The 25,963-nt window shown below is 37.0% G+C and overlaps 1 protein-coding gene across 4 annotated transcripts; it reads left to right on the top strand.

Moving 5' to 3' along the window:
• The first annotated feature begins 438 nt into the window (after positions 1-438).
• On the top strand, positions 439-18,801 carry LOC112509694 (uncharacterized ATP-dependent helicase YprA). Of its 4 annotated transcripts, none has more exons than XM_025114790.1 (27): positions 439-709; positions 881-1,588; positions 8,850-8,946; positions 9,060-9,157; positions 9,598-9,756; positions 10,397-10,465; positions 10,756-10,878; positions 10,971-11,120; positions 11,287-11,418; positions 11,506-11,585; positions 11,779-11,873; positions 12,737-12,804; positions 13,120-13,221; positions 13,309-13,379; positions 14,295-14,402; positions 14,492-14,567; positions 15,871-16,007; positions 16,089-16,248; positions 16,326-16,505; positions 16,604-16,720; positions 16,888-17,043; positions 17,207-17,374; positions 17,475-17,587; positions 17,696-17,819; positions 18,350-18,425; positions 18,526-18,588; positions 18,659-18,801. In XM_025114790.1, the coding sequence occupies exons 1-26, from the start codon at positions 551-553 to the stop codon at positions 18,549-18,551; spliced, it is 3,552 nt and encodes a 1,183-aa protein (XP_024970558.1). In that variant the 5' UTR covers positions 439-550; the 3' UTR covers positions 18,552-18,588; positions 18,659-18,801. The 4 variants fall into 4 exon arrangements, with proteins under 4 accessions (XP_024970558.1, XP_024970556.1, XP_024970557.1 ...); XM_025114788.1 differs by having other exon boundaries at positions 18,350-18,445; XM_025114789.1 differs by having other exon boundaries at positions 16,975-17,043; positions 18,350-18,445; positions 18,526-18,700.
• The last annotated feature ends 7,162 nt before the right edge of the window (positions 18,802-25,963 follow it).

Here is a 25,963-nt window from a genome sequence, read left to right as displayed (position 1 = left end):
TAAGTAAATAATAGTGTTAAATTTTATCGATAAGTGTTTGGTAAACAACCCCTTACTTTAATTAATAAAAGAAGAAAAATGACAAAAAAATCCCCCGAACTTAACATGTAGACTTAACGCTCATTAGGGTCAAGGTAAGCAAATTTAAACGATAGGTGTACGGTGTAATTTCAAAAATACGATGGCAAATGGTAGACTTTTAGCAAACCACAAGGGCTATTTGTGTAATTTACTTTAAGCAAATACAGTGAAAGTATTGCATATTAGATCATGGACGCTTTTTGTTGGTACCAAATACCAATAGTGTAAAAATGAAATTTTATTGAAGTTGAGGGACGAATTTTGAGTTTTTTGTAAATATAAAATGAAATTCACAAAAACAGATTTTAGAGAAGTTCCCCGCCAAAACCCTAAAGTTTCGTTCATCATGTCTCGACCAACCGATGACACCAGAAGGAAACCCTAAAACCAGTTGAGAATCGAATCAACTCTATGGATTTTGCCTTAGACGAATAATTTGTTCACGAGCAGAACGAACTGTTGGGGACAAATGGGCGAAAGAGAGACGGAAATTGAAGTCCGAACCCTAACCGGTGAAACGATCACAGTCTCCATTTCATTGAATAGCACAATTCATGAACTCAAGCTTCTCCTCAAACAAATCTTTCCTCCCGCAACCACCTCCTCGAACTTCCACCTTTTTCTCAAGGTATTGGCTTGTCTGGACTTTTTTTTTTCTAATGTAGAAACATATGCGTAGCGATGAGTGTGTAAAGTTTGGTGATTGGTGTAATGTGCGTTTTGTTTGTTTTTGATGCAAGACTATAATTGCTTCTTATTACTGCCTTCCTGTAATCTGATTTGCAATACATTGGTTCAGGGCACGAAACTAGGTTTGCAGAGTCAGATAAGTAGTAACTTGATTAACCATGGAGAATTTATCGTTCTTATTCCATTTACGAAGAAGGACAAGCAGCAAACAGTGAAGCAAGGGGCGAATGAAACAAATTCTCAAAATCTCCATCAGTGTTCCACCTCAAAATTTGCTGAATTAGCTTGGTCTGATATGATGCAAGACCTATCCTCTCTCCGGGATCGAGAGACTGATGGCAATGAGAGTCATTCTCATGTTGACGTTGGAAGCACCAATTCTGACAATCAAAACAAAGCAAATAAGAGAAATTGTAAGAGCTTGTTTGATGAGGCAATACATGAGTTTTTGAACACATTGCAGTCATGTCACAATGATGAGTTGGATGAAAAGAGTTGCGAGAGGTTTATGCAGATTTTGGAGTCAGTTAATTGTTTATCTGATCCAGGAACCAGGAATTGTATAATTGGGACTGCAAATATACGAGCCAGTGAAATCAACTGTACTGCTCACAGTAGCTATTCATGCTTTTGTCCATCATGGCTGAAGGTTCTATTGAAGGCGTTTTATTTCTTGAACATTTACTGTACTTTTCTTCAAGTGCAGCAGAAAAAAGTTACCCAGCATAGTTTGGAGGGAGGACTGCATCAGCTATGCAAGTTTGGACTTGGATTTGAATATGCTGATCTTGAGAATCTTGCTGTGCTCTGTCCTCAGGTAATTGAATATATTATAGAACTGTACGACTAAGTAATTACTGAGGCTTATTAGCTTAAGTGATTTCTAGAACTGTATCATCCCATCCTTGGGTTCTGCATAATGAATTACTGGGGGTGCATCAAGATGCGGAGAAATTTTTTTATCTAGTGGAATGTGGTTTCTGGGTCTCTAAAAAACTTACTAGCATAAGTATAGGGGTGTAAACAAGTCGAGCTTTTAACGAGCTAMTCGTGCTCTAACTCGTTTATCTCGAACTTAATAGTTATCGAGCGTGAGTCGATCTTGAATACAAAATAAAGATCCTTCAACTTAACGAGTTGAGCTTCATAACACCAATGTTCGACTCGACTCATTCGAAAGCTCGATTAAACTTCACGAGCCGAGCCGAGCCGAGCAGAGCCAAGCCATTCGAGCATACACTTTCTCGAGCCAAACATATTTATATGTTTACAAATTATATAATCAAAATATAAAATCATTGAGCTTGAGTAAATAAATGAGTTAATTGATCTCGAATTCGTGATCGTAAACGAGCATCGAGCTCCAGCTCAAACATTGAAAATATATTCGAGCTCGAGCCCAACTTTGAAAATGTTAATCAAGGTCGAGCCTGATATTATTTTTTTGAGCTGAGCTTGAACAACCTGCTACTTGACTCGGCTCGACTCGTTTGCACCCCTACTTGATAAGTACTCATGCAACTTATAATGACCACAACTTCCTTTGAAATAACAGAGAAGCTATTGCTAAGAAGCTTAAAATCATAACCATAACTTTCTTTGAAATAACAGAGAAGCTATTGCTAAGAAGCTTAAAATCATAACCATAACTTTCTTTGAAATAACAGAGAAGCTATTGCTAAGAAGTTTAAAATCACGTATTTGGTTCTGTCTCGGCATACAAGCAGTCGTTTAGGTGCTTCAGCTTCTCATGATTGATTATGATTGTAATTTTCTTTTCATAATAACACTAACTTGTTGAAAATTACCAACATGGTCGTTGCCAAAGTTCTGTTATGAATCAAATTCTCAATCCATGAATGAGCAGATCACTAAGGCAAATGAGTTGGCTGTATGATTAAATGGAAAGGAAACTGGGAATATCTAGCATTTGACAGGCTAGTTCTCTTCTAAACAAAATAATAGACAATTTTTTGGATGATCTTTCACTCTCGTTTACTCCCTATTTATTAATAGACTTTAGGGTAAACAATACTAGAACTACCCCTTCTAGAACATATGCTATTAATGGGCCTGGGCTTGTGTCAATGCATAGCATTACCCCGCCCCCAAAGAACCACCTTGTCCTCAAGGTGGATAGAAGAAATAGAGAAACTGTTGTTGCTCAGTTACAACAACTCCCCAACCCGCTGCAACTAAAGCCCAACACTTGCAATTCAGCTCCTTGTCACCCTTTTGTTTCAAAGTCAGACTCGAAGTCCAAGAGTTTTCAGCCTGTTGCTACCATAATTTTGCCAACTTACAGACTCATCCAAATCCCCTTGTATATAAATGTTCTCAGCCCATAGGGCAAGTGATAGGTACTAAATTAATAAGAATAGGAATAGGCTAGCTTTTTATTGATAGTGTCCCGATTCAAGAGGGGCAAGGTCTCCGTTTACAGGAAAAGATAAATATGAGTAACTTCGATGATAACAATGATAAGCAGGCCTGTTATTTATACTATCCTATTCTTAGAATTAAGTATGGTAACTGCTAAAATCAAGTGTGGTAATTGCTCCATAATTCCTTGGTTAACCATCAATTGATTTGAGTAAATTCAGCCAGTTGACCATCAATTGTTTTGGCCTAGTGGATTCAGCGAATTCCCAAAAATAGAATTCAGCTGCCCCATATTGGCACCTGTGCCCCGGTTCCTTTTCCTCGAGTACATCTTCAGTGGGTTTTTTTTATCATCACTTCCCTCCCGGTAAAACGTCTTGTCCTCAAGGCGGAATGCAGGAAATTGCTCAGCTACTAGATCATAAGTTTCCAACGTAGATTCTTCATGGGACGGTTACACCAAGAGACCAACAGTTGTAAGTTTGGGAGGCCAACTTCATAAACCCAACGATGAGTGATGACAGAACTTGGTTGCCAGTCAATTTCCCAGTCTTTGGTGATGGGTAATGGTGCAGCGGTTTAAGCATTGAGACATGGAAGACCGGGTGGATTTTAGCTTCGGATGGTAGTTCCAACTCATAGGCAACTGGACCAACTGTTCATTTAATACGATATAGGCCAAAAAACCTTGGGGATAGCTTCTCGTACCGACGATTTGCCAGACTCTTTTGACGATAAGGTTGAATCTTCAAGAAGACATAGTCACCAACCTGAAACGTGAGTTCCCGTCGCTTCAAATTTGCTTGGTTTTTCATCCGGTCTTGGGCCTTTTGGAGGTTTTGTCGAAGAAGCTTCAACATATCATCCCTATCAATTAATTGTAGTTCCACCTCTGCATTTCTGGTTTCCCCCACCGCATAAGGAAACAAAGGAGGTTCCTTGCCATAAACAATAGAAAATGGGGTTGTACCGGTGGACATGTGGTACCCGAGTATTATATGAATATTCGGCCCTTGGTAAGAAAGTACTCGATTTGGTTGGTTGTTCACTTAAGCTTCTAGGCAACGATTTAGAACTTCGGTTTGACAGTCCGTTTGAGGATGGTAACTTGTACTCAATTTTAACTTGGTCTGACTTAATCGGAACAATTCTTGCCAAAAGTTGATAAGGAAGACAACGTCTCGATCAAAAACGATAGAGCGGGGAAAACCATGTAATCTGATTATCTCTTTGGAAAATACCGTAGCTACTCCTTTGGCCGTGAATGGATGAGACAACCCAAGGAAGTGAGCATGTTTGCTTAGGCGATCCACCACGACTAAGATAGTATCAAAACGGCTTGATGGAGGTAAACCAACGATAAAGTCCATGGAGATATCCTCCCAAATTTGGTTTGGGATGGGTAAGGGATGAAGCAAACTGGCGGGAGACAGAGTTTGGTATTTCTGTTGGTGGCATATCACACGTTGCTGTACAAAAATCCTCATATCTTGTTTCATCTTTAGCCAATGATATCGAGAGGAAAGTCGTTTATAGGTTTTAAAAAAACCCCATGACCACCGTCCACCGATTGGGGTATCATGTACTTCTTGTAACAACTTAAGTCTGAGGGAAGATACCTCTGGTATTACCAAACGCCCTTGATAAAACAAAAGCTGATTTGCAAGAGAGAAATCAGTGACGGACGAAGGGTCCTCATTCAATTTGTTGATCAGGTCGCTTGTAAATGGATCGGTTTGCAACCAGCTTTGATATCAACCATTTCAACACAATAAGGGACAATGAGTGTCAATAATTCTCCTGAATGGGGTCGACGAGATAAGGCATCAGCCCCCTTGTTCTCTTTTCCGGCCTTGTGAATAATCGAAAAATCATAAGGCATGAGTTTAAGTAGCAACCTTTGCTGCTCGGTAGTGGTAATGCGCTGCTCCAATAAAAACTTCAGGGTATAATGATCGGTACGGATGAGAAAATGCCGACCAAGCAGGTAATGACTCCGTTTTTGTACCGCCAGGACCAATGCTAGCAGCTCCCTATCGTAAGTCGATTTAATCGGCTAAATGGGGAAAACCTCTTGCTGAAATAGGCCACATGATGGTTCTCTTGTGATAATATTGCTCCCATGCCATCCGACGAAGCATCACACTCTATAATAAAGGGTTTCGAGAAATCGGGTAATCTCAAAACTGGTGTAGAAAGCAAAGCTTGTTTCAAGTCATTAAAGGCTTTAAGGGCCGCTCTCGACCAACTAAACCCATCCTTCTTGGTCAATGCGGTGAGGGGTCGGGCTATGAGACCGTAATTACGACAAAGCGCCTATAATACCCGGTTAACCTGAGGAGACCTCTCACTTTCTTTACTGTTGATGATACGGGCCACGACCTAACTGCTGATATCTTTTCTTCCTCTACACTAACTCTTTTCGAGTTGACCACATGACCAAGGAACACAACTTGTTCTTGCCCAAAACAACATTTCGATAATTTGGCAAAAAATTAATTGTCATGAAGTAATTTTAGGGCCTGTTCCAAATGAAACTTGTGCTGTTCCATACTTGGGCTGTAAATTAAAATGTCATCAAAGAACACAAGTATGAAACGTCGTAAGTAAGGACGAAATAGATTGTTCATGATAGCCTGAAATGTGGAGGGAGCATTAGTCAGACCAAAAGGCATGACCTTGAATTTGTAATGACCCGAGTGAGTGCGAAAGGCTGTTTTTTTGACATCTGGGGCTGCCACTCTGATTTGATAATAACCCGATCACAAATCGAGTTTTGAGAACACCGTAGCACCATACAGTTCATCAAGTAACTCGTCAATATTGGAATAGGGTATTTATCGGCTATAGTTATCTTGTTAAGGGCCCGGTAATCGATGCACATTCGCCAAGAATTGTTCTTCTTTCTCACTAGTAATACAGGGCTTGAGAAAGGGCTGGTACTTGGTTGAATAAATCCAGCGGTCATCAACTGTTCCACTTGTTTCTCTATCTCATTTTTTTGGGAGTGGGGATAACGGTAAGGACGGATTTTAGGCGGGGTGGAGCTTGGCAAAAGTGGAATTGAATGGGTTTGTGATCTAACCGGGGGTAAATGTTGAGGTTCCTCAAAAACAGTGGTGTATTGGGAATAGGTTGTAGTGGGGCTGGTATGCAGGGGGTAACTTCTGGGTCAATGGCTAGATGTTGGAAACTGGATGATTTTTGGGGGCCGGATGCAATGCCTTGTAGTTGGTATCGCTTCACATCTATTGAAAAAATCATGAACAATTCTTTCCAGTTAGCTTGAACCGTATTTAATGTGGCTAACCATTGAATACCCAAAACTAGATCAGCTCCACCAAGAGAAATAGGATGGAAATCTTGAGTGATCTTGAGGTCATTAATCTGTACAGGTTGATTTTTGCAGATTTGGCCACATCGAATTCCATCCCCGTTACTGATTTGAACATCGAAAGGCGCTACTGGTTGAGGAGCCAGCTTAAGTTCATTCACCAAGACATCCGAAATGAAATTGTGTGTAGAACCATCATCAACTAAAATTAAAACTTCAGTAGAATGAAGCATACCATGGACCTTCATCGTGGTTGGATGTGACTTCCCCAGAATAGCATGTAAACTGATTTCAGCAGTTTCTTCCTGGTCAGAATCGAGGCCAGTTAGATCTGTTGTAGGTGATTCTTCAACATCCTCATCAGCCTTTAAAACCTTGAAAGTACCGATTTTGCAACGATGACTCGGTCTGTATTTATCGCCACATCTGAAGCATTCCTCTTTTAGGAATCGGTTTTTTTCTCTGCTTCGGAAATTCGGAAAGTATTTTTTGGTTGGGTTGATGTTTGGGCTGGGGTGAAAGTTGTTGGTTTGGGATCCGACTGTGAGGGGGGGGGGGTGAGTTTAGATTCAAATTCTAGAGCCAGACTCATGGCACTATATACCGTATGGGGCTTGTGAATTCGTACATCGGATTTTAATTCATCTTTGAGGCTGTTTAGGAGTTTCAGAAGAAGTTTCTTTAAATCAATCTATTAATGCCAGAACCTAGAGACCTATAACCACGGGTGAAGCACGACCTTTGTCGTTGATGATTTTGGAGGGGACAATGGAAATGTTGGAGAGAGTGGAGGAGAGGAACGGTGCACTTGGGAGGAAAAAAGTGTTAGTGGGTGGGGAAATAAGAAAAATCAATCGGGAATAAATGGGTAGTGAGTGGGGAAATAAAAAGTCGATTGGGAGCATAAATGAAGGGAAGTCACTGGAAAGTGGGCTTGGATAGCAGCTGGGCAGGTTCTTTGGCTGAAATTGGGTTTCCATAGTATGGTTACAAGGGGTCTCAAAAGTGGGGAAGTATTGGAAAGTTACTAGAAATTGAAGAAAAAAGGTGTTGAGTAGGTTGAAAAACTCGGATTTTTGGAGCGGCAAAAAGGCAACATCAGGGGTGGGTGAACTGAACTCACCGAGTTCAATGGCGATGGGCGTGAGGCAGTCAGGTACAGTGGAAAAATTCTGAAGGGTATCCAATAACGATTTACATAAATGCCAAGCTTAATGGCAATGGGAGGAATTGGTGATAAGGAGAGGTTTGTTGACGCTCATCGGGAACCGCCGCCGCCACTACTACTACCACCACGACTAGGGTTTTTGATATAAAGAGTTTGAATCGATTGTTTTACTTTTTTCCACCTTGAGAACAAGGCATGTGTTGGGGGCGGGTACGGTTATACCCTGGGTATGGAAGTCAACTGGTCAATGTTGGTAAGCGGGTAGGAGTCTTTTAGTACGTGGTCGGTTAAGAAAGTTGGTGGGCTGGGTGTAGTATAAGTAAAGGAGCTGGCTATTAGTTGAGGGTATTCTGTATTGTGTCTAGTTTGTACAGAGAGGAACGATTGGGGAGAGGCCAGGACTCTGAATTGTGTAGGAGTAGAATTAAGCATTTGATTACGTTCGTTTTTGTGTTCTATTCTGCCATTTGCAACCGAGTGTAACAATAATATATCAGCTTGAGAGTTATGTTGTGATGATTTTGTGAGTTCTTCTATATTGATTCACAGAAACATACACTATTCACATACAGTCGTGGATGCAGTCTATTTTGTCAGTAGTTCAATTATCAAGCACAAAGTGGTTGGCCCATGAAGTTGAAAGAAGTACCAATTTAAACTGGAAACCTACTTGAGGTTCACAGTACTATCACGTCAAAAGACAAATTCCGTTATTGCATTCATTTAATACACTGTGATTCTAGAAGTGACTTCTGCTTGATGTGTCCGTGAGAGAAATCAAAATGTTACTGGCCATAAGAAAAATGATAGGATAAATGTATTTGATGTGGCTTACTCTGCGTACTTGCTGTTTTTATATACTCTAGTTTTTTTAGGTTAATCTCACACCCTGAAGTCAGAATGTTGATTCTAATATCCGTTTGCTCTTGCTTCCCTGTCTCTCTCCCCATGCTCCATGCTCACAATTAATAACAACATATGCTATGTCAAAAGTTTAGTTCTATGTTTCCTCATCTTTACTTCCATCATGTTCTCTTACACATTTATGTTTTACTACTTTGAAATGTTACTAACATCAGTTAAGCATACATTTAATGTTATTATCATAACTTTTGGCTAGTCAATATTAGCATGTGACTTGTGAATGATACATCTATGCTGCAATTTTCACATGATCAACATGTCTTTTTGCAGGTTATACAATTTATTAACAATGAGACAGAGGGTAGAAGGTCAGACAATGCCATTGTTGTCATTAAGTCGAAATTAGATCTTAAATGCCAAATTAAAGGTAGACCTAACCGGTGCCTCTCATGATGGTTTTATTTTATTGTATTCTTGCTTTAAGTTCACTAAGATTGCGCATTACTTCACAACTAAGAGAGCTTCTTGATGTTATCTTAGGTAAGAGAAAAATGTCTATTGCAAGAGTAGTTAATACCATGAGAAAAAGAGAAGGTGCCTTCAAAGCAGGTTTATTGGCAGCTGTTAAATCATTTATGGTATGTGTAGATGTGGGGTTCTCTTTCTTCAAATTCTTGTTGGTTCAGATAACATATCTTCTTATCCTGTGTCATGTCGCGTCAAACATAAAACAATGAATTTTGTCATGTCTAGTCCCATGTACCGAAAGCAGCCTTAAATATGGTTCGTGTCATCTTTTTATATCTAGCTTTCTAGGTATATTTGTACACTTCATCTTCTATCTCCAATAGGTTCTTTTTATAGTGTACCTTCTACCATCTCTTGTTACCCTCACCAATAAGTCAAATTGTCCGTCAATTTCTGGTATTATGGATTGCTTGTCCTCTAGTCATTTTTCTCTCAAGTATTAGTAGGTGGGTTGAGCTTATTGATGACCTTGCTTTTATCTCTTCTGTAATCTTTGAAAATCGTTGATATCATAAAATTTCGGTTAGTTGATAAGCACAATGTTCTGCAGGAAAAAAGGGGTAACGAGACGATCAAGTCATTATCCTTGAACGATCTTTTGCTACATGTAAATGAAGGAGATCAAAAAGCAACTAAAAGTGATGCTAAGCGAACAAAGAGAAGCTTGTCTGAACCCTCAGGTTCTTTTTCACCTGTAGCACAGTGTAATGTAGGTATCATCTTTGTGTTTCATTTTTCAGTAATTCTTGAAAATTCTATTACTTTTCTTATCTTCAATTATAGGGTGCTATAAGTTCATTCACAATGTAAATAATGAAAGGGGAACTAATAGAAACAAACGAATCCCACTGAAGTTTCAAGGCTTAGGGGTATTAAAGCTACGTGGCACCACTACTTTGCTTGTATATTTGTTGATGCGTAAAATTCACTTCTAGGAATTTGTACTTGGTACTTCCATTGCAGTATGAATTTGGAATGTGTATGTGGATGTATTTGAGAAGAACAGAATCAGAGATAACACACAATTGAGATGCTCTAGGATCAAAAAATAATTCATATGATTTTGCTTCCCTGAGGCCTGAACTGCTGTCTGTGTCGTTTTTTACTGGCATTTGAAGACTTCCAAAAGGTTCTAGATCTCTCTAACAGCTGTATTTCTTAGGCTTTGCTATTGCTGTTAATTTCTAGTCTCTTTGGTCGTTCAATCAGCCACAGCTGAACCTGAACTTGTCATTTGGTAAATCTTCAGTTAGCCAAGTATGTAATTTTGCGTTAGTATTGCATAGATCTCTTTAATCACTTGCGTTCTTCTTGGAATTCTTGTTGTTCCGTAATATTTTTCTCTTTAGGAGACAAACCCTCTGCTACCTGTGGAAATGGTTGAGCATCTGAGAGCAGGCATTGGTTCCCAAGGACAGGTTTCATCTTTATTCCCACTCCTTTCGTCTGAGTTTGTAATTGCCCTTGTTATATTCCCGATCGTCTTAATTTTGCCCTTTCTTATTACTGCTACGCTTTGTTGTGTTGGTTGACTTGGAGGTTGCTTTGAAAATGTTGGAAAGCTCCAATGGTCTTTTAACAGTGCATATTAAACACAATATTTCATCTTAAGACTCCTTATGGTCACTGCCTGGTTGTCAGGCAAAGTATGGTTTTCTAAGCAACCATCTGATGCGAGATGATGTGCTTTTTATGATGAAATTTTCAGATGGTACATGTTGAAGAAATTAATGGACGAGTAGCCAATTTTGTCGAGATTCCAAGTTATCTATCTGAAAGAACACAATCTGCACTTAAATCTTGCGGGATCTCGAAGCTGTATAGTCACCAGGTATACATTCTGGCATCTTTATACGTATACATATATAGATATAGATATTCCAAAGTCTGATGTTTATGCCTTTGCTCTTGTGGAATCTGTAGGCAGAGTCAATTCAGGCATCCCTCGCTGGAAAGAATGTTGTTATTTCCACCATGACATCTAGTGGAAAATCTCTGTGCTATAATCTACCAGTTCTGGAAGTATTGTCTCAAGATCTTTCTGCCTGTGCTCTATACCTCTTTCCAACAAAGGTCCATTCCTTCACTTCTATCAAGTGTCAATGCCTCATTCACAAAGCAATGAATTGTTCTGGCTTAGTTCTTGCCGGTATTTGAAGCTATCAATCGAATTGCATTTGATTTAAGTGGGTTTTGTATGTCTTATTTACACTCTTTAATCAAATTAAAATGCATGCAGGCCTTGGCACAAGATCAACTAAGAGCATTGTTATCTGTTACAGAAGGTTTTGGTGTAGGGTTAAACATAGGAATATATGATGGAGATACTTCCCAGGAAGATAGACTCTGGTTGCGTGATAATTCTAGACTGGTACTTCCGTAATTTGTGGTCGTAGAAGGCAATCAATTTTCAGCTGGAAACTGGCTTCTATTTACCAAATTGTCAAACTTTTTGTAGTTGATCACAAATCCAGATATGCTTCACATGTCAATCTTGCCGTTTCATAACCAGTTCCAGCGATTCTTATCAAACCTCAGGTAACCTTTGCAAGTTATATGTGAGTTGAGTTGCACAGTTCAATGATGATAAATAACCTTAGTATTGCCTTTATCCAAATCAAGTAGAGTTCTCTTTTCTAATTTCGACTTGATATTAGTCACTGTTTACTTTTAGTAGTTTTGCACTGGCATCAGCTATCTTTTAGGTTCAAGAGCCTGTTTTATGTGTCAGATATGTCATCGTTGATGAAGCTCATGCCTATAAGGGAGCGTTTGGATGCCATGCTGCTCTTGTTTTAAGGAGGCTTCGACGGCTCTGTGCTCATGGTATGTGCTTGTATGTGGTCTTGCAATTATCCTCCTTGATTTCTTTACCCTATTCGTATAAAAGGTCCAACTAGATGGTCTCGTCGAACCAGCTAAACAGTTGACCAGTATGGTAAGTGAAATCCATATTGAACATTAACAAATGGCAGCCTGATAGTGTACTGTCAAACTGCTGTGCTACGTATAATTGCCCTCAACCAACATGCTTCGATATATTATTTAAGTCGTTGATCTTATTAAATCACTCAATTCGTCTCATCATATATTTCATTATTTTGGTGTTGTAGGGCAGATTGCTTACTATTTTTGTAATTTGTAGCTCTGTTTTTTCTATACTAGTGCATGGATCTCCATCAATGTTTGGAACCATACAAAGTGCTAGTTATAGAATCAACCCCTATTTTTCTACCCATCTATTGTGACACTATCTTGTTTTCACTTTTAAGGAATCAAGTTTCTTAATAGCTGACTGGATAGGTATTCCATAAATGCAAGATGCTAAGATTTCTCCTTTTTTGGCACATATTAATGTCCTTTAACAAACAAACTTCACTATTATGCACTAACAGATTAGTATGCATCTTATCTCTTACTTATGTAACGTAATAATTATCCTGTCACAACAGATCAGCAGAAGAGCCACCTCCTCGTAGAGTAGTAGGTCTTAACATCTTATATGAATTGAATTATTTTTTGTTAGTCTTTATGGTATTTAAAATTGTGTTTTGTTCTCTGTCTTATTTATCATGGTGGATAATACATGTGGAACAATAGAGAAATCAGCCTATGTGCTTTTGAAGCAAATTTTCTATTTTGCTTTGTGTGCAGATATATACCTTCACATTCTGTTTTCATATTTGCAGTTTATGGGAGTGATCCATCTTTTATATTTTCCACTGCAACCTCTGCCAATCCCCGTGAACATGCAACGGTAAGATGGTATGTTCATAATCAGATGAATCTGTACTCAGCATTTTCAAGTCATCAATTGGATGATTTTTTGAATTTTAGTCTCTAGAGACTCGCTTCCTGGTTGTCGCATGATGGAACTGCCTTCACTATAATTTTGTGTTTGTACTAGAATACTCCTTCAATATGAAACTAAACATCGTATTTGACACATGCCTGTTATAGTAGCAATGGACAATTTTATTCCAACCTGTTTAGAAATGGGATTTCATCTATGTTCTATGCATTAACAATGTTGTAAGTTGCAGTATAATTATCCAATTTTTTAACGCTGCAGGAACTTGCAAGTTTACCAACAATGGAGCTAATTCACAAGGATGGCAGCCCTTCTGGCCCCAAACTGTTTGTCCTCTGGAATCCTCCTTTACGCATGAAAACTGTAAGATCGGTTGATGCTTTGGTTTCTACCAGATTCAGATTATGAGGTAGTGATTGTTCTTTATCTGTTGTTTTTGCCAAATTACAGGTAAAGAAGAGAACTAGAAGTAGCATACATACTGAAAAATTTGATAGAACGATATTTCTTGGACGCTCAAGGTATAGGCCTAAATGAAGTTTTTGTCCATGCAATTGTGCATCCAACTTTTTGTAGCTGTGGAAAATTGAAAAATCACTTGCCATTACTTCCATTGTTTCTTACATCGACTTAATTGAAATGAGTTTAGTATAATAGGATTGTTGTTCTTCTGAAGAATTTGGAAATGTATTTTGAGTTAATGCTTTTGTTCTACTTGGTTTTATGCTTTATGGTGCTGCAACCTTCTAGATATGGGAAATCTGTTTGTGGGTTTCACTCATCTGATTTGGTGAAGTTTTGTTCTGAGTACTCATTTGACAGATGGAAGGTAACTTTGCTAGCCTAAACCAAACAAACCAAATGTACCTAGTATATCCCACTGAGAGTAGGGTCCGGGAGGTATGATGTATGGAGACCTTTCCTCTACCCAAGGGGTACAGGCTTTGTTTCCATTATAAACCCGGCATGGCGAATTTTTTTTGTAGAAACAAGTTTTGTCCAAAAGTATTTTTTCTTTTATTTCTAGGTTACTTTTTAGCATGTGAATTGAATATGATTTTCATGGTATTGAACAACTTAGATGGGATTTCGACTCTCTTTCTAAAATACCCTGTTATGGAGTAACATGACGAGTAAGCATAACAGCTGGTTATAGTATGGTGCTGTAAATTTTCTAAACATTCAACTATAAATGGAAGAGTTAGATATTTTGTTAGGTAACTTCAATCCATGTGGCAAAAACCTGCATGATCTGTCTTCTGCTCTTGGGCTTATAATGTCAAATTTGTAACTGTACTTAAAGTTTTCTTGTGTGCTTGCTTTCATGGTGTATTACACATTTGGAATATTTGCACCTCTATGAAAATCTAAAATAAAATTTTCAACATTTTTCCTACGAGTGAGCTCTTTGATGATTATAATATTTGTTTCTGCAGTCCAATCTTGGAAGTTTCATGTCTCTTCGCCGAAATTGTTCAACATGGACTTCGTTGCATTGCATTTTGCAAAACACGCAAACTGTCTGAACTCGTGTTGAGCTATACGTATGTATCCTTTTACTTTATATTTAGATCTTCCTTTATGTTGTGATCATTATGTACCTGATTTTAGGAGTGACCTTCGTCTGTTGTAGGCGCGAAGTACTTCAGAAGACGGCACCCAATCTTGTAAATTCTGTATTTGCTTATCGGGCTGGTTATACTGCTCAGGTTAGTATATGCTTTCTGTACTTTGTTTCCGAAATGATAACTGAACGTCTGATTAGATAATAAATTGACCAGAAAGATATCTAGATAAAGCTTCCTACGATAGTCACCATCCAAAAGTTCCATTTGGGAGGTCATTGGAGTATCTATTTTTTTACTTCCTTTCAAGTGTCAGGTTTTGTGGAGTTATGCTGGCCATTTACAGTCTCATCCGTAACCAGTGTACCTACGTATTAAATTTATGAGTGCATATGTACAAACATGTGGATATGCTGTTTGATTGGTACATACATCAGGAACCTATCAGTGGGGTTGGGTTCCGGTGAGAATGAAAGTTATGGTGAGAAGGGTAAGAAGGGAGCTCCACCCTTGGATCAATCTTAATTGAAGAGAGACACTAGATCAAGTGTAATGAGACACACCGGATCAATTTCCTTCTAAAGCACAATTCATGGGTTGGTTTGCGATTAAAAGTGATCAAGGATCCAAATCTCTTATTACACGTCTCACCTTTACTCTTATTCTCACACGATCCTTCATCCCTATCAGTGTGCCTCAGATAGTTCTTTTAGGGACTGTACCACCAGCATACCAATCAATTGAAGTCATATCTATTGTGTGTCTTCTAGGTGCCAATGGTCATTTACTCATTTTAAGAACAATATATTAAAGCATGCATGTTCTGTAACTTCTACTTAAATTACCCAAATTTGGCAGTGACATGAGCTTAGGGGTACAGTAGGGTTGGATAAATCATTGGTGAGAGTCTATTAGACCATATATGTTAGTATCTTTAGTTAACATCTTACTCATGTTTCACCCTCTTCCATTCAAATAAAAAGAAACATGGTAATACCACAAAAGAACAAACATATAGAAAAAAGAATATACGCTTAGAATATTATATAAGATGATATAAATCACAGAATGGCATGAATGCACGATACTCTTCATTTTCCATAACCATTCATTATGGTTAGCCGGTAATTGGTTATATTTTGTGGTATACTTGGCACCATAATAGTATATCTTAGAGAACCCTTTTCACTGACATGTAAGTGTTGGTGGTATCAGGAGGGAAAGGGTCATAGGAGAAGAGAAGGGTATAAGCCTTTAGGGAGACCAAACTTCTGCCTGGAGTATGTCACACAAGCTGATATGTTTGACCTGAACCTTTTAACATATCTTGTAATTTAGAAGTTCTCTGATTTCTTACCCAACTCGGGATGGTTTTCTTGCTCTTTATAGCTTAATTCTTCATTTGATCTGCTTTAAGATTATGACATTTAACCAAATGATTGAACAGGATAGGAGAAGAATTGAGAGTGACCTTTTTAGTGGGAACATTTGTGGTGTTGCTGCTACAAATGCACTTGAATTGGGCATTGATGTTGGACACATTGATGTCACCCTGCATCTAGGCTTTCCTGGTAGCATAGCTAGGTATGTGACTTGATTCTGTTTTGGTATGGCCTTTCCACCCTTTTATTTACTCTCACCAAGACCAACCATCTCAATTTGTAGCCTATGGCAGCAAGCTGGAAGGTCTGGAAGAAGGGAACAGCCATCACTTGCTATATATGTTGCATTTGAAGGACCTCTTGATCAGTATTTTATGAAATATCCTCAGAAACTCTTCAGGGGCCCAATTGAATGTTGTCATGTGGATGCTAAAAACCCGCAGGTTTATTTATTGACAATTGCAATTGACAATCTGTTTTCTCTTGTGGGTCCGTGCATGAGATTTCTTTGTCTATATAGGTGCTTGAACAGCACTTGATCTGTGCATCTCTTGAACACCCACTAAGTGTGCTTCATGATGAGAAGTATTTTGGTCCTGGACTAAAAACTTCCATACTGTCACTTAAAAGAAAGGGATATGTTAGTACTGATCCGTCACGTGGTCCCTCTGCTGAAATTTGGAACTACATTGGGCATGAGGTATACAATATGCAACCGTACTGCTGTTAATGAAATTTGTGTTACAAACATGTGTTTCAGTTCTTGCTATACTCATGTTTTCCCATGTTACCTACTAGAAAATGCCTTCTCATGCTGTAAGCCTACGTGCAATAGAGGCAGAGAGATACAAGGTAATTGACATTAAAAGTGATCAAGTTCTTGAAGAAATTGAAGAGAGTAAAGCTTTCTTTCAGGTAACTCATTTGGATGTTTTTTTCTTATTAATCCGCAGTAATAATTTTATTGAACTTAAGTTCGTAAACCAGTTACCTTTCTCCTAAAGTGGCTCTGTCCATTATGATTAGGACCTATGGATTATAGCATCACCTATAGACTGAATTCTTATGCTAATTGATCTCAGGTCTATGATGGTGCTGTTTATATGCAGCAGGGGAAAACCTATCTAGTCAAGAATTTGGATTTATCGACTAAAGTTGCTTTGTGTCAGGAAGCTGACTTAAAGTACTACACCAAGACTCGTGATTACACAGATGTTGAAGTTGTAGGTGGTCAAATTGTAAGTTTGAACTAAATTATCTGTCGCATCCCTCTTCTGCAACTACTTTCAAAAATGAAACCACTTGATCTTGCATGTATACTATCTTTTGCATAGTGTTAGAATTTCTGCCATGTTGTTTCCTCCATCCGTCACATTCTACATGCACCCTGTTACTGTTTAGGCCTACCCAGCACAGATTTCTGACATTCAGTACTCAAGAACAACTGCCCAATCAAACCCGTGCAAAGTGACTACTACCTGGTTTGGATTTCGACGTATATGGAGAGGAAGCAACCAAGTATTTGATACTGTTGATCTCTCACTTCCTAGTTATTCATACGAGTCACGGGTGCGTGTTTGCCTGTAACGATCTACTTGCTGCGTTACTGTTGTTTTCAATCATACTTGTTGACCGTCTCATCATTCTGTACTCAATTTCGTTTGAGTAGGCTGTCTGGATTCGAGTACCACAAGTGCTCAAAACAGCTGTTGAAGCAGAAAATTATTCATTTCGTGGAGGCCTGCATGCTGCTGGTCATGCACTACTGCATATTGTGCCTCTGTAAGTCTGAATACGTCATAACTTTCAATATGAGCATGAATCCATCTCTACTTCCATCATGACTTAGATTGTTTCCGATCTACCATCTTCATGGTACCTTGAATGCAGATATATTATTTGCAACTCTTCTGATTTGGCTTCAGAATGTGTAAATCCTTACGATGCTCGTTATATTCCTGAAAGAATTCTACTATATGATTCCCGTCCTGGAGGAACAGGCATTTCAGCACAGGTGAACCTGAATTCCGCATCCTTTCTGTTTCGTCTTTCAAATATATGGTATCAAGTTAAGTTAAAGCGATGCCTGGTGTGGTGGTGTTCCAATGTAAGATATGGATCAGGGCCTCCATAATTTTTGGGGACCAATCATACATGTTCTAGCCTTTGTCCAATTACATGTATTTTAACCTTTAGCTCAATTATATATGTTTTAGCAAATTATAATGTTTTAGACTTTCTTTTTTAGCTGATCTGGCGATTACCAATTCTGGCTTTTGGTAGAATGTTAGAAAATTGATTTTATTTAAGTGAATTTCATATCTTGCATTTTATTACATTTTATTGTTATTTTTATTTTTAAGACTTCTAGTGTAATATATGGTTTGCACTTTTAAATTTTGTTTATTTATTATTCATCAAGTTAATTTATACTTGGTACACGTGTACCATAGCCTCCGAAAAAGGATTAGAACGGCCATGTATCTAGCAATGCTGCTTGTTTGATTTGCAACATGATTCATGGTGTGCGCAACCAATTTGTAGGTTCAACCTATTTTCACGGAGCTTCTAACCGCTGCATTGGAACTGATCACATCTTGCTGCTGCTCTGGCGATGCCGGTTGTCCCAACTGTGTTCAAGTCGGTTTCCACTTACTGATATTTATAACCAAATTTTATGGTCATTTAAACGAGTAACCTCATTGTTTGACATATTTCAGAATCTTTCTTGCAACGAGTACAATGAAGTTTTGCATAAAGAAGCAGCTATGATGATCATTAAGGTACCAAATGTTAAAAAAAAAAGAACGTTTGTTGTATGTGTACTAATTAAGTAGTGATATGTTATTGCAGGGTGTTTTAGAACTGGAGAAATCAAACTTACTTCCATAACTTGTTGAGGTTTGTAACTTCTTTCTTTGTTATATTCTGTAAATTGTAGTCACTTCTTCATCATTCAAATGCTAGTATTAATTAATCTTGGTGGTGGTTATAGCCCATTTTTTTCTTTATAAACCCTCGCTTATTATATCTTTCTCCAGGGAATGAACGATAGAAAGAGTGGATGAAAGTTTTACCTCCATATATATATATATATAATTTGATTGAGGGAAGATCAAACGAGAATGGTAGCTATTTAAGAGAATACAAAATGGTCAAATCATGTGTTGGTGATTTTAGTGTCACCAAGCCATTTAAGTGTAATTGGAAGTAACATTGAGTTCTAAGGGGGTTCTATATTGTGTTCTACAAGTCAGGAGGTGCGGAGTGCACACTTGTTATAAGACGAGTATGACCCTGGAGGGAGTTAAGGGGCTGAGGGGAAAATTGTAGTGGAAAATTGATCATAAGGACTAGAGGCTATCTGAGGGGCTCTGGTCGGCCTTGCCTCTGGTTCTTAAGGACAACCTTGAGTCTGGTTGTTAAGGTCCAGAGGGGTTTTGCTCTGCCTTGTCTCTAGTTGGTAAGACCATAGGCGCTCTGGTTCCTTGCTTATGTTTGCTAAGACTTACCTCTGGTTGGTAATACCAGAGGGGCTCTGGTTCCTTGCTTATGATTGTTAAGACTTACCTCTGGTTGGTAAGACCAGAGGGGTTCTGGTTCTGCTTATGATTGCTTAGACCTGCCTCTGGTTGTTTAAGAGCAGAGGGCCCTCTGGTCCTTAACGACCAGGTCTGGTTCTTAAGGACCAGAGGGGCTCTGGTTGGTCTTGTCTCTGGCTTCATGTCTAGAACGGTTAGAACAATTTTGTAATTGTCCACTACCGTTAATGAGCAGTTTTTGTAACTGTGCATTATTTTTAATATGCAATTTTATAACTGTCCATTACTCCTAAAATTGAACCATGATTATCATTTTGGTTACTTTTATGAGTATAAATATCTTTTATGCTTATGTTTATGGACACGGGTTTTTGAACAATCCGATATATTCTTCAGCTAATTTGCTCTCGTTTTTGTGCCTAAAAACAAAAGTGCTCTCTTGAGTCTTATCCCATATTGAATTTCGTGTAACTCAGGCGTAGGGTCGAAGTATCAATTTGGAGAACAATCTCTTACACGATTCTCAAGTAATCTTGTTCTTGATCGACTAAACCCTTTTTTGGTTCTATACTTCTCTCTAAGATCATGTGCAAAATTACATGTGATTTTACGTCAACGATAAAAAAAAGATGCGTGGGCGACTTTGACCGCATATTCAGGTCGCGGGGCAAAGTCGCATGAATCACATGTGATTTTATATATGATATTGGTGTAAAGTCACATGTGATTAGACTGTTTTCTTATTCTCTTAAACAAGTACCATTCCGTTTGAACCTGATTCTAATTTGATTAGTTTCTTTTTTATTGCTTAATAATTTTATACATTTACATTTATCATAAACTATTATTACGTTCTTGGTTATTAAACTCGAGCTTTATTTGTTTGTTTTAAAAATTAATAACTCATTTCTTTTCTTTTTGTTTTAGTTTTTTTTTTTCTAAGTGGGTACCCAACTAGCTCCTCGTACCTGTCGGGGATTAGGCGAGCGGGCGGGACGGGGTCGGTGATCCATTCCCCACCCATTACTAAGGATGACAATTTTGTATCAAATCAAACCAGCTAACATGTATACCGACCATACCAATTACAATTGGTTGATAGTACCGTATCAAGTGTGCAAACTCGATTGGAATACGGTATTGAAAGTCGTGTATCACTGTAGTACTATGGTACCAACTTACTTAATTATATATTAATTTAATTATAAAAACATATTTCTTATTTTTAAGTTTTGTATTACCGACTTTTCGTTTTAGTATGTGAATGTTTGTACATTTTATTCAATTGAAAACCCTTAAACAAAATATGTGTTACTTGCAAACTTAGAATGTCATTCAAAACTTAAACAAAATGACAAGTTTTTATTTATGTTATTTGAAGTGGTTATAAAACATTTATCGATATATACCAACCTAAAAAAGTTCGTATCAATAAAAGTCGATTGATACACAGTATAATATCTTACATACTAGTTATAATTGATTAGTATCAATGACAGTTGATCGATAAACGATATCACACTTTAGGTACCAATTATAATTAGTTATTACAAGATATAAAAAAAAGTTGCATAAACAACTTATGCTTTTGTACACAAGCGTTTATCAGCTTATTATAAGTTAGAATGGTTTAACTTTATTATGGTTTAGCATTGGTATAAGTTGTTTATCTAAACATTCGAAAATGTTTATTACCGGTGTCACACTAAAATAAGTCAATAAGTTGTTTTTATAAGCAATCCTAAACACTCCTTTAAAAGTTGTGTCTAATCATATTTTATTGTATGTTATATGAATATGACGTATAAATTAAAATATGAAAATTGCCTTCGAAAAAAACAAAATTAAAACATCAAAATAATCATAAGGAATATTTTTTGAAAATAAATTAATTATTTCATGTCACATAAAAATGTCCACTTGTTACGTTTATAAAGAAATGAATTGATTACATATAATATTTAAAGTAAAGTATGTTTTTTTTGTTCTATAGTCTATTAAAAATCATTATTTTCATTTTTATAATTTTGAAATTATGGTTTTTGCATTTGTGATTCGTAGTTCGTTGTTTATTTCGTTTTTCTAACTTCAAGTTAGAGGGTATTTTTATTTGTTTACTTGCAGAAATGTTGGGACTAATTTTTATAGATTTAATCCTACATTCGCGAATCCGGTTCAAAAATTCCTTTTTTATATTTTAATCTTTCCGCAAGTTGAGGAGTTGCTACTTGTGAAGGTAGTGATATTTTTGAAATATTTAAAAAAAATACTAAGAAATGAAGTAAAAGTTTAAAATTAATTAATATTTAAAAAAGAATTAGTTAATTGTCAAATCATCACCATTAAACTTTTTATTGTACATTGATAACATCTTAAATTTTCTTTTCAAGACAATGTTATTTCCAAGTGGAGTTTGATGTTAATGTATTAACAATGTATAGGGGTGCAATTAGTCTGCTATTTTTTAAAATTTATGAGAGATCTACTAAGAACATCTCCAAATTTCTAAAGCCGTATTCGATGAAAGTCGTATGTACGGCTTGGAGAGAGATCTTTCATATCTCTCGGTTCGAGAAAAAAAAAAAGAGGATCAAACCATCTCTTCTGACTCTTTTTCAAATTCGATAAATGTTGATTGATCGTATATTTCATTAGAGTTGTATGATTCAGTACAAAATGAGAGTTCGATATAATATAGAATAAAGATATACAAATAAAAACCAATCCCAACGAAAAAGCAGAATAAATGGGATTGGGAAGTAATACTACTCCCAGACCCCTTAATATAAGACCTGTAATGTTATGTAATGTATTTTATCTGCTGGGTTACGGACGGTCATTTTACTAGAGGTTTATAATCTACCCTTGTGTGCCTTGCCACTTGGCTACGCCCCATTTATATTTTCATTGGACACTAATACTAATTAAGAATAATATTGGTATTAAGTGTTCGTCAATTCCAGTCCAACTATCTATAGAAAATCTTTATTCTTTATAGAATGTATTATAGATTTGTGCTAGGATTTGGACATATGTATATCTGAAAAAGATAGCTCTTTCCGAATGAAATGCAAAAAAAAAAAAAAATCTTCAAAATGGAGAACCTAAAGTCAAAATCTAAAAAAAATTACATTCATTTCCAACATATTCCTATCTTGGAAAAATCCAACATTGATTATAATATTAAAATATTTCATTCATCTATTAAAAATATTATTTCTCTCTCTAAATATTAATTTTCAAAGTTTTCATTGATGATCTCACTTTGTAATCATTTTTGGGGTGTTCTCCATGTTTAGAGAAAATCTCTTCTCTCTCCTACTTCTCCATTTTGTAGATAATTTTGGTGAAGCTATTGTAGCAAAACATTGGCTCAAAATCCACATTTTCTTCATTTTGGAGAAGTTGTTGGAGATGCTCTAAGGTCTTAAGCTTGCCAGTTGTGACGTAAACTGACTTTGAATCACTATTAAGGATCTTATCATTCCGATCTGTTTTGTATCATCATCGAACATTATTGTCGAAAAATTAAGAGGCTATATTAATATATTCAAACTTAAATTTGAGTTTCAGTGGTAAACAATAAAAGAAGACAAAAACTCTAATCATAAATTGAAGCTGATTTTCAACGTTTTATACTTTATCTAGTAACTACATATCAGTCTTTATTTTATTTCTTAATCAAATTCTATTTATTTTTATATTACAATTATTATTTTATGCCATTATTAAGGGGGTGTTTGGGATTGCTTATTTAAAACAACTTATGTTTTGTAAAAGTGCTTATTAACTTATGTGGTATCAAACTGAAGTTTTGTAAAAAGTGTTTGGATTAGCTTACAGCGGTACCAAACTGCAATAAGCTGATAAGTTGTTTTTTTAGTGTTTGGCAAATTTTGCTTATATCTGTAAAATGACCAAAAAGGACAGAGAGAAGATTGATGTTGTTATATCGAGAAGGGAGAAGATTGAGATCGATGTTATCTGGAGGAAAAAAGATAGGTATAAAGGGTAATAGGGTTAAAATAGTAAACTGGTAATAAGCAATTTTTCATAAGTCAGGACGGATTAACTTATTAAAAACTGCTTATTACCGATTTGGCACCGGTATAAGAAATTTTCTTTTTTCTTATCCAAACACTAGGTATTAGCTTATCATCGGTGCCAGACTGAAATAAGTCAATAAGCAGATAAAATAATCAATCCCAAACACCCCCTAAATCATATCATATCTTAATCCATGAGATTATGAGGTTGTTTGGTAGTTGATGAATGATTTAATTCAGAATGATTAAATGGTCAGACTGATTAAGAGGCTCCCAACTGATTAAGAGGCTTCCATGATATAGTGCAAAAAAAAAATTGTTTGGTAATTATTTACAACGAAATTATTGCGTAGAATGGTTAAGGGAGACCCAAGATATAAAATCATTCAGAGAATTTTAGAACCATTAAGAGACAGATTTTTTTTTGGGTCAAATAAAATTCATCCCTTAACGATTTAGAGGTTGCCTCTTAATAGAACTATTAAGAGGTAAACAAACAACCCTTATATATAAAATATCTCTTAGGTAGTATTTGGTACACAAACATAATTGGACAGGACTGAACATGACAGAACTGGACAGGACTGAACATAACAGGAGTATGTCTGGTGTTTGGTACGACTAGGACTGGACGGGACAAAACTAGACAAACTACCCCCAAAAGTTATTTGATGATTTTAAATATTATATAATAGTTATAATTAACACAAATAAAGTAAATAATTAACGAACATATATTTGTACATAATTTTCATATTTGTACCAAATTTAAATGAAAACTTTGATATAATTGATGGTAGTAGTGGTGGTGGTGGAGGTGGTTTTGGTTATAGTGGAGGTGGTGGTGGTCGACGGTAGTAGTGCAACGGACGGTGATGGTCGGTAGCCGACAGTGGTTATGGAGGTAGAGGTAGTGGTGCTTGGTGGACGACAGTGGTTATAGAAGACATGAAGATGGTAGATTGTGGTGGTGGTGGCGGTTGACAATGGTGGATGAGATAGTTGTGGTTGATGTAGTGAAGATAGTGGTGGTGGTGGTTACGGTGGAGGTGAGGTGTCAATGAATGGTGGTGGCCGATGGTGGTCGTGGAGGAGGTTGTTGCAGTAGAGGAGGAGTTGAAGGTGGCGAACGGTGGTAGTGGTGGTGGCAATGGACGGTGGTGGTCGGTGGTCGACTATGATAAAGGTGGCAATGGACTTGGTGGACAGTGGTTGTGGAGGCGGTGGAGGATGTTGTTGTAGTGGAAGAGGAGGTGGAGGTGGCCGTCGGTGACCGTCGATAGTGGTGGAGGCGGCCGAAACTAACGGTGATGACCATTAAAACAAATATCATATTAAGGTTATACATCAAACTAGGGTAGATTAGTAATATTTTAGTTTCTGTCTCATTCTTGTTCCAAATAGGTGGAACAAGAAAAAATCTCTTTCATCCCATGTTGTCCCACCTTGTTCTTGTCCCATGTCGCGCCAAACATGGGATAGTGAGTTCTTGTTCTGTCCCATGCTGCGCCAAACATGGGACAGTGAGTTTTGTCTCGTCATGTCCCATGTTCCAAACTCAGCCTTAAGCAACATGAAGAGGACAACCAATAACTTCAATTAAATTAATATTTGACATTAATATTCAATTAAAATTAACTTTGGTAACTTTTTTTTCAGCTTTAGTAACGCTTTCCATCAAATTACAAATCATTTAACAAAAGATGGACGTTAGTGACGATTGTAAGTATTAGCGACGGTAACAAAATGTTACTAAATGATATCCTTAGAGAAAGTTTCAAAGAAGCGTTTTTATGTGATAATGACTTGATGCAATTGAGACGTTTCTTTTATTAACCTAGATATGCGAGCCGACTAATCCTAGGGCGATCACCTATTCTGTGGGTAGCCCGAAGTCACCGCATTTGAATATTCATGGCCTCAAGGGGATCTTTATTCCTTCTTGAATGTGAACCCGAGACTTTCAGGGACTTTTGACCTTTGGAGTCCAAACTCAAACCAATCCGACACCACCCTTATGATTAAAAAAGAGACGTTGATATGTGTGCATAAAGTGAAGAATGATGATGATGCATGTTTATGTAATTTACGTTGTCACTAGCATAAGATATATGGTTAAGTGTCTCATTGAGATTTACATGCATGAAATGTTAGAAATCTGGGTAGGGGGAATAGATATCCATTTGTAAGAAATTGGATGGTAAATGGAATAAGTGTTTGTGAGTGATATTTATTGCAATCTATTTCAGTCTATGAGTATCATGAAATTTATTAGGGTATACTATGTAATTCTGTTGTCTTGAGGTTCTCGTTCATAGAATATATATCACTTATGTGAAGAATTGTGAGAAGTCGAACATTGAATTTTTCCTCTCAAAATAATAATTTAAAACACGTTTATTCATTATTACGTATACATGTTATTGTGAATTATCATATTTTGTTCAGTAAGTTTTTATAACTGGATTATTATAATTCAAGAGAGAATAAAATAAGACATGATTTTAATAATTCCAGTTATATTACATGAGCGATCTTTACCTTTCCACAAATATTGCTAACAAACATTA

This window comes from Cynara cardunculus (genome assembly GCF_001531365.2).
Source record: "Cynara cardunculus var. scolymus isolate 2C chromosome LG 3, CcrdV1, whole genome shotgun sequence".
Lineage (NCBI taxonomy): Eukaryota > Viridiplantae > Streptophyta > Magnoliopsida > Asterales > Asteraceae > Cynara > Cynara cardunculus.
This window is presented reverse-complemented; position numbering and strand designations above follow the sequence as displayed.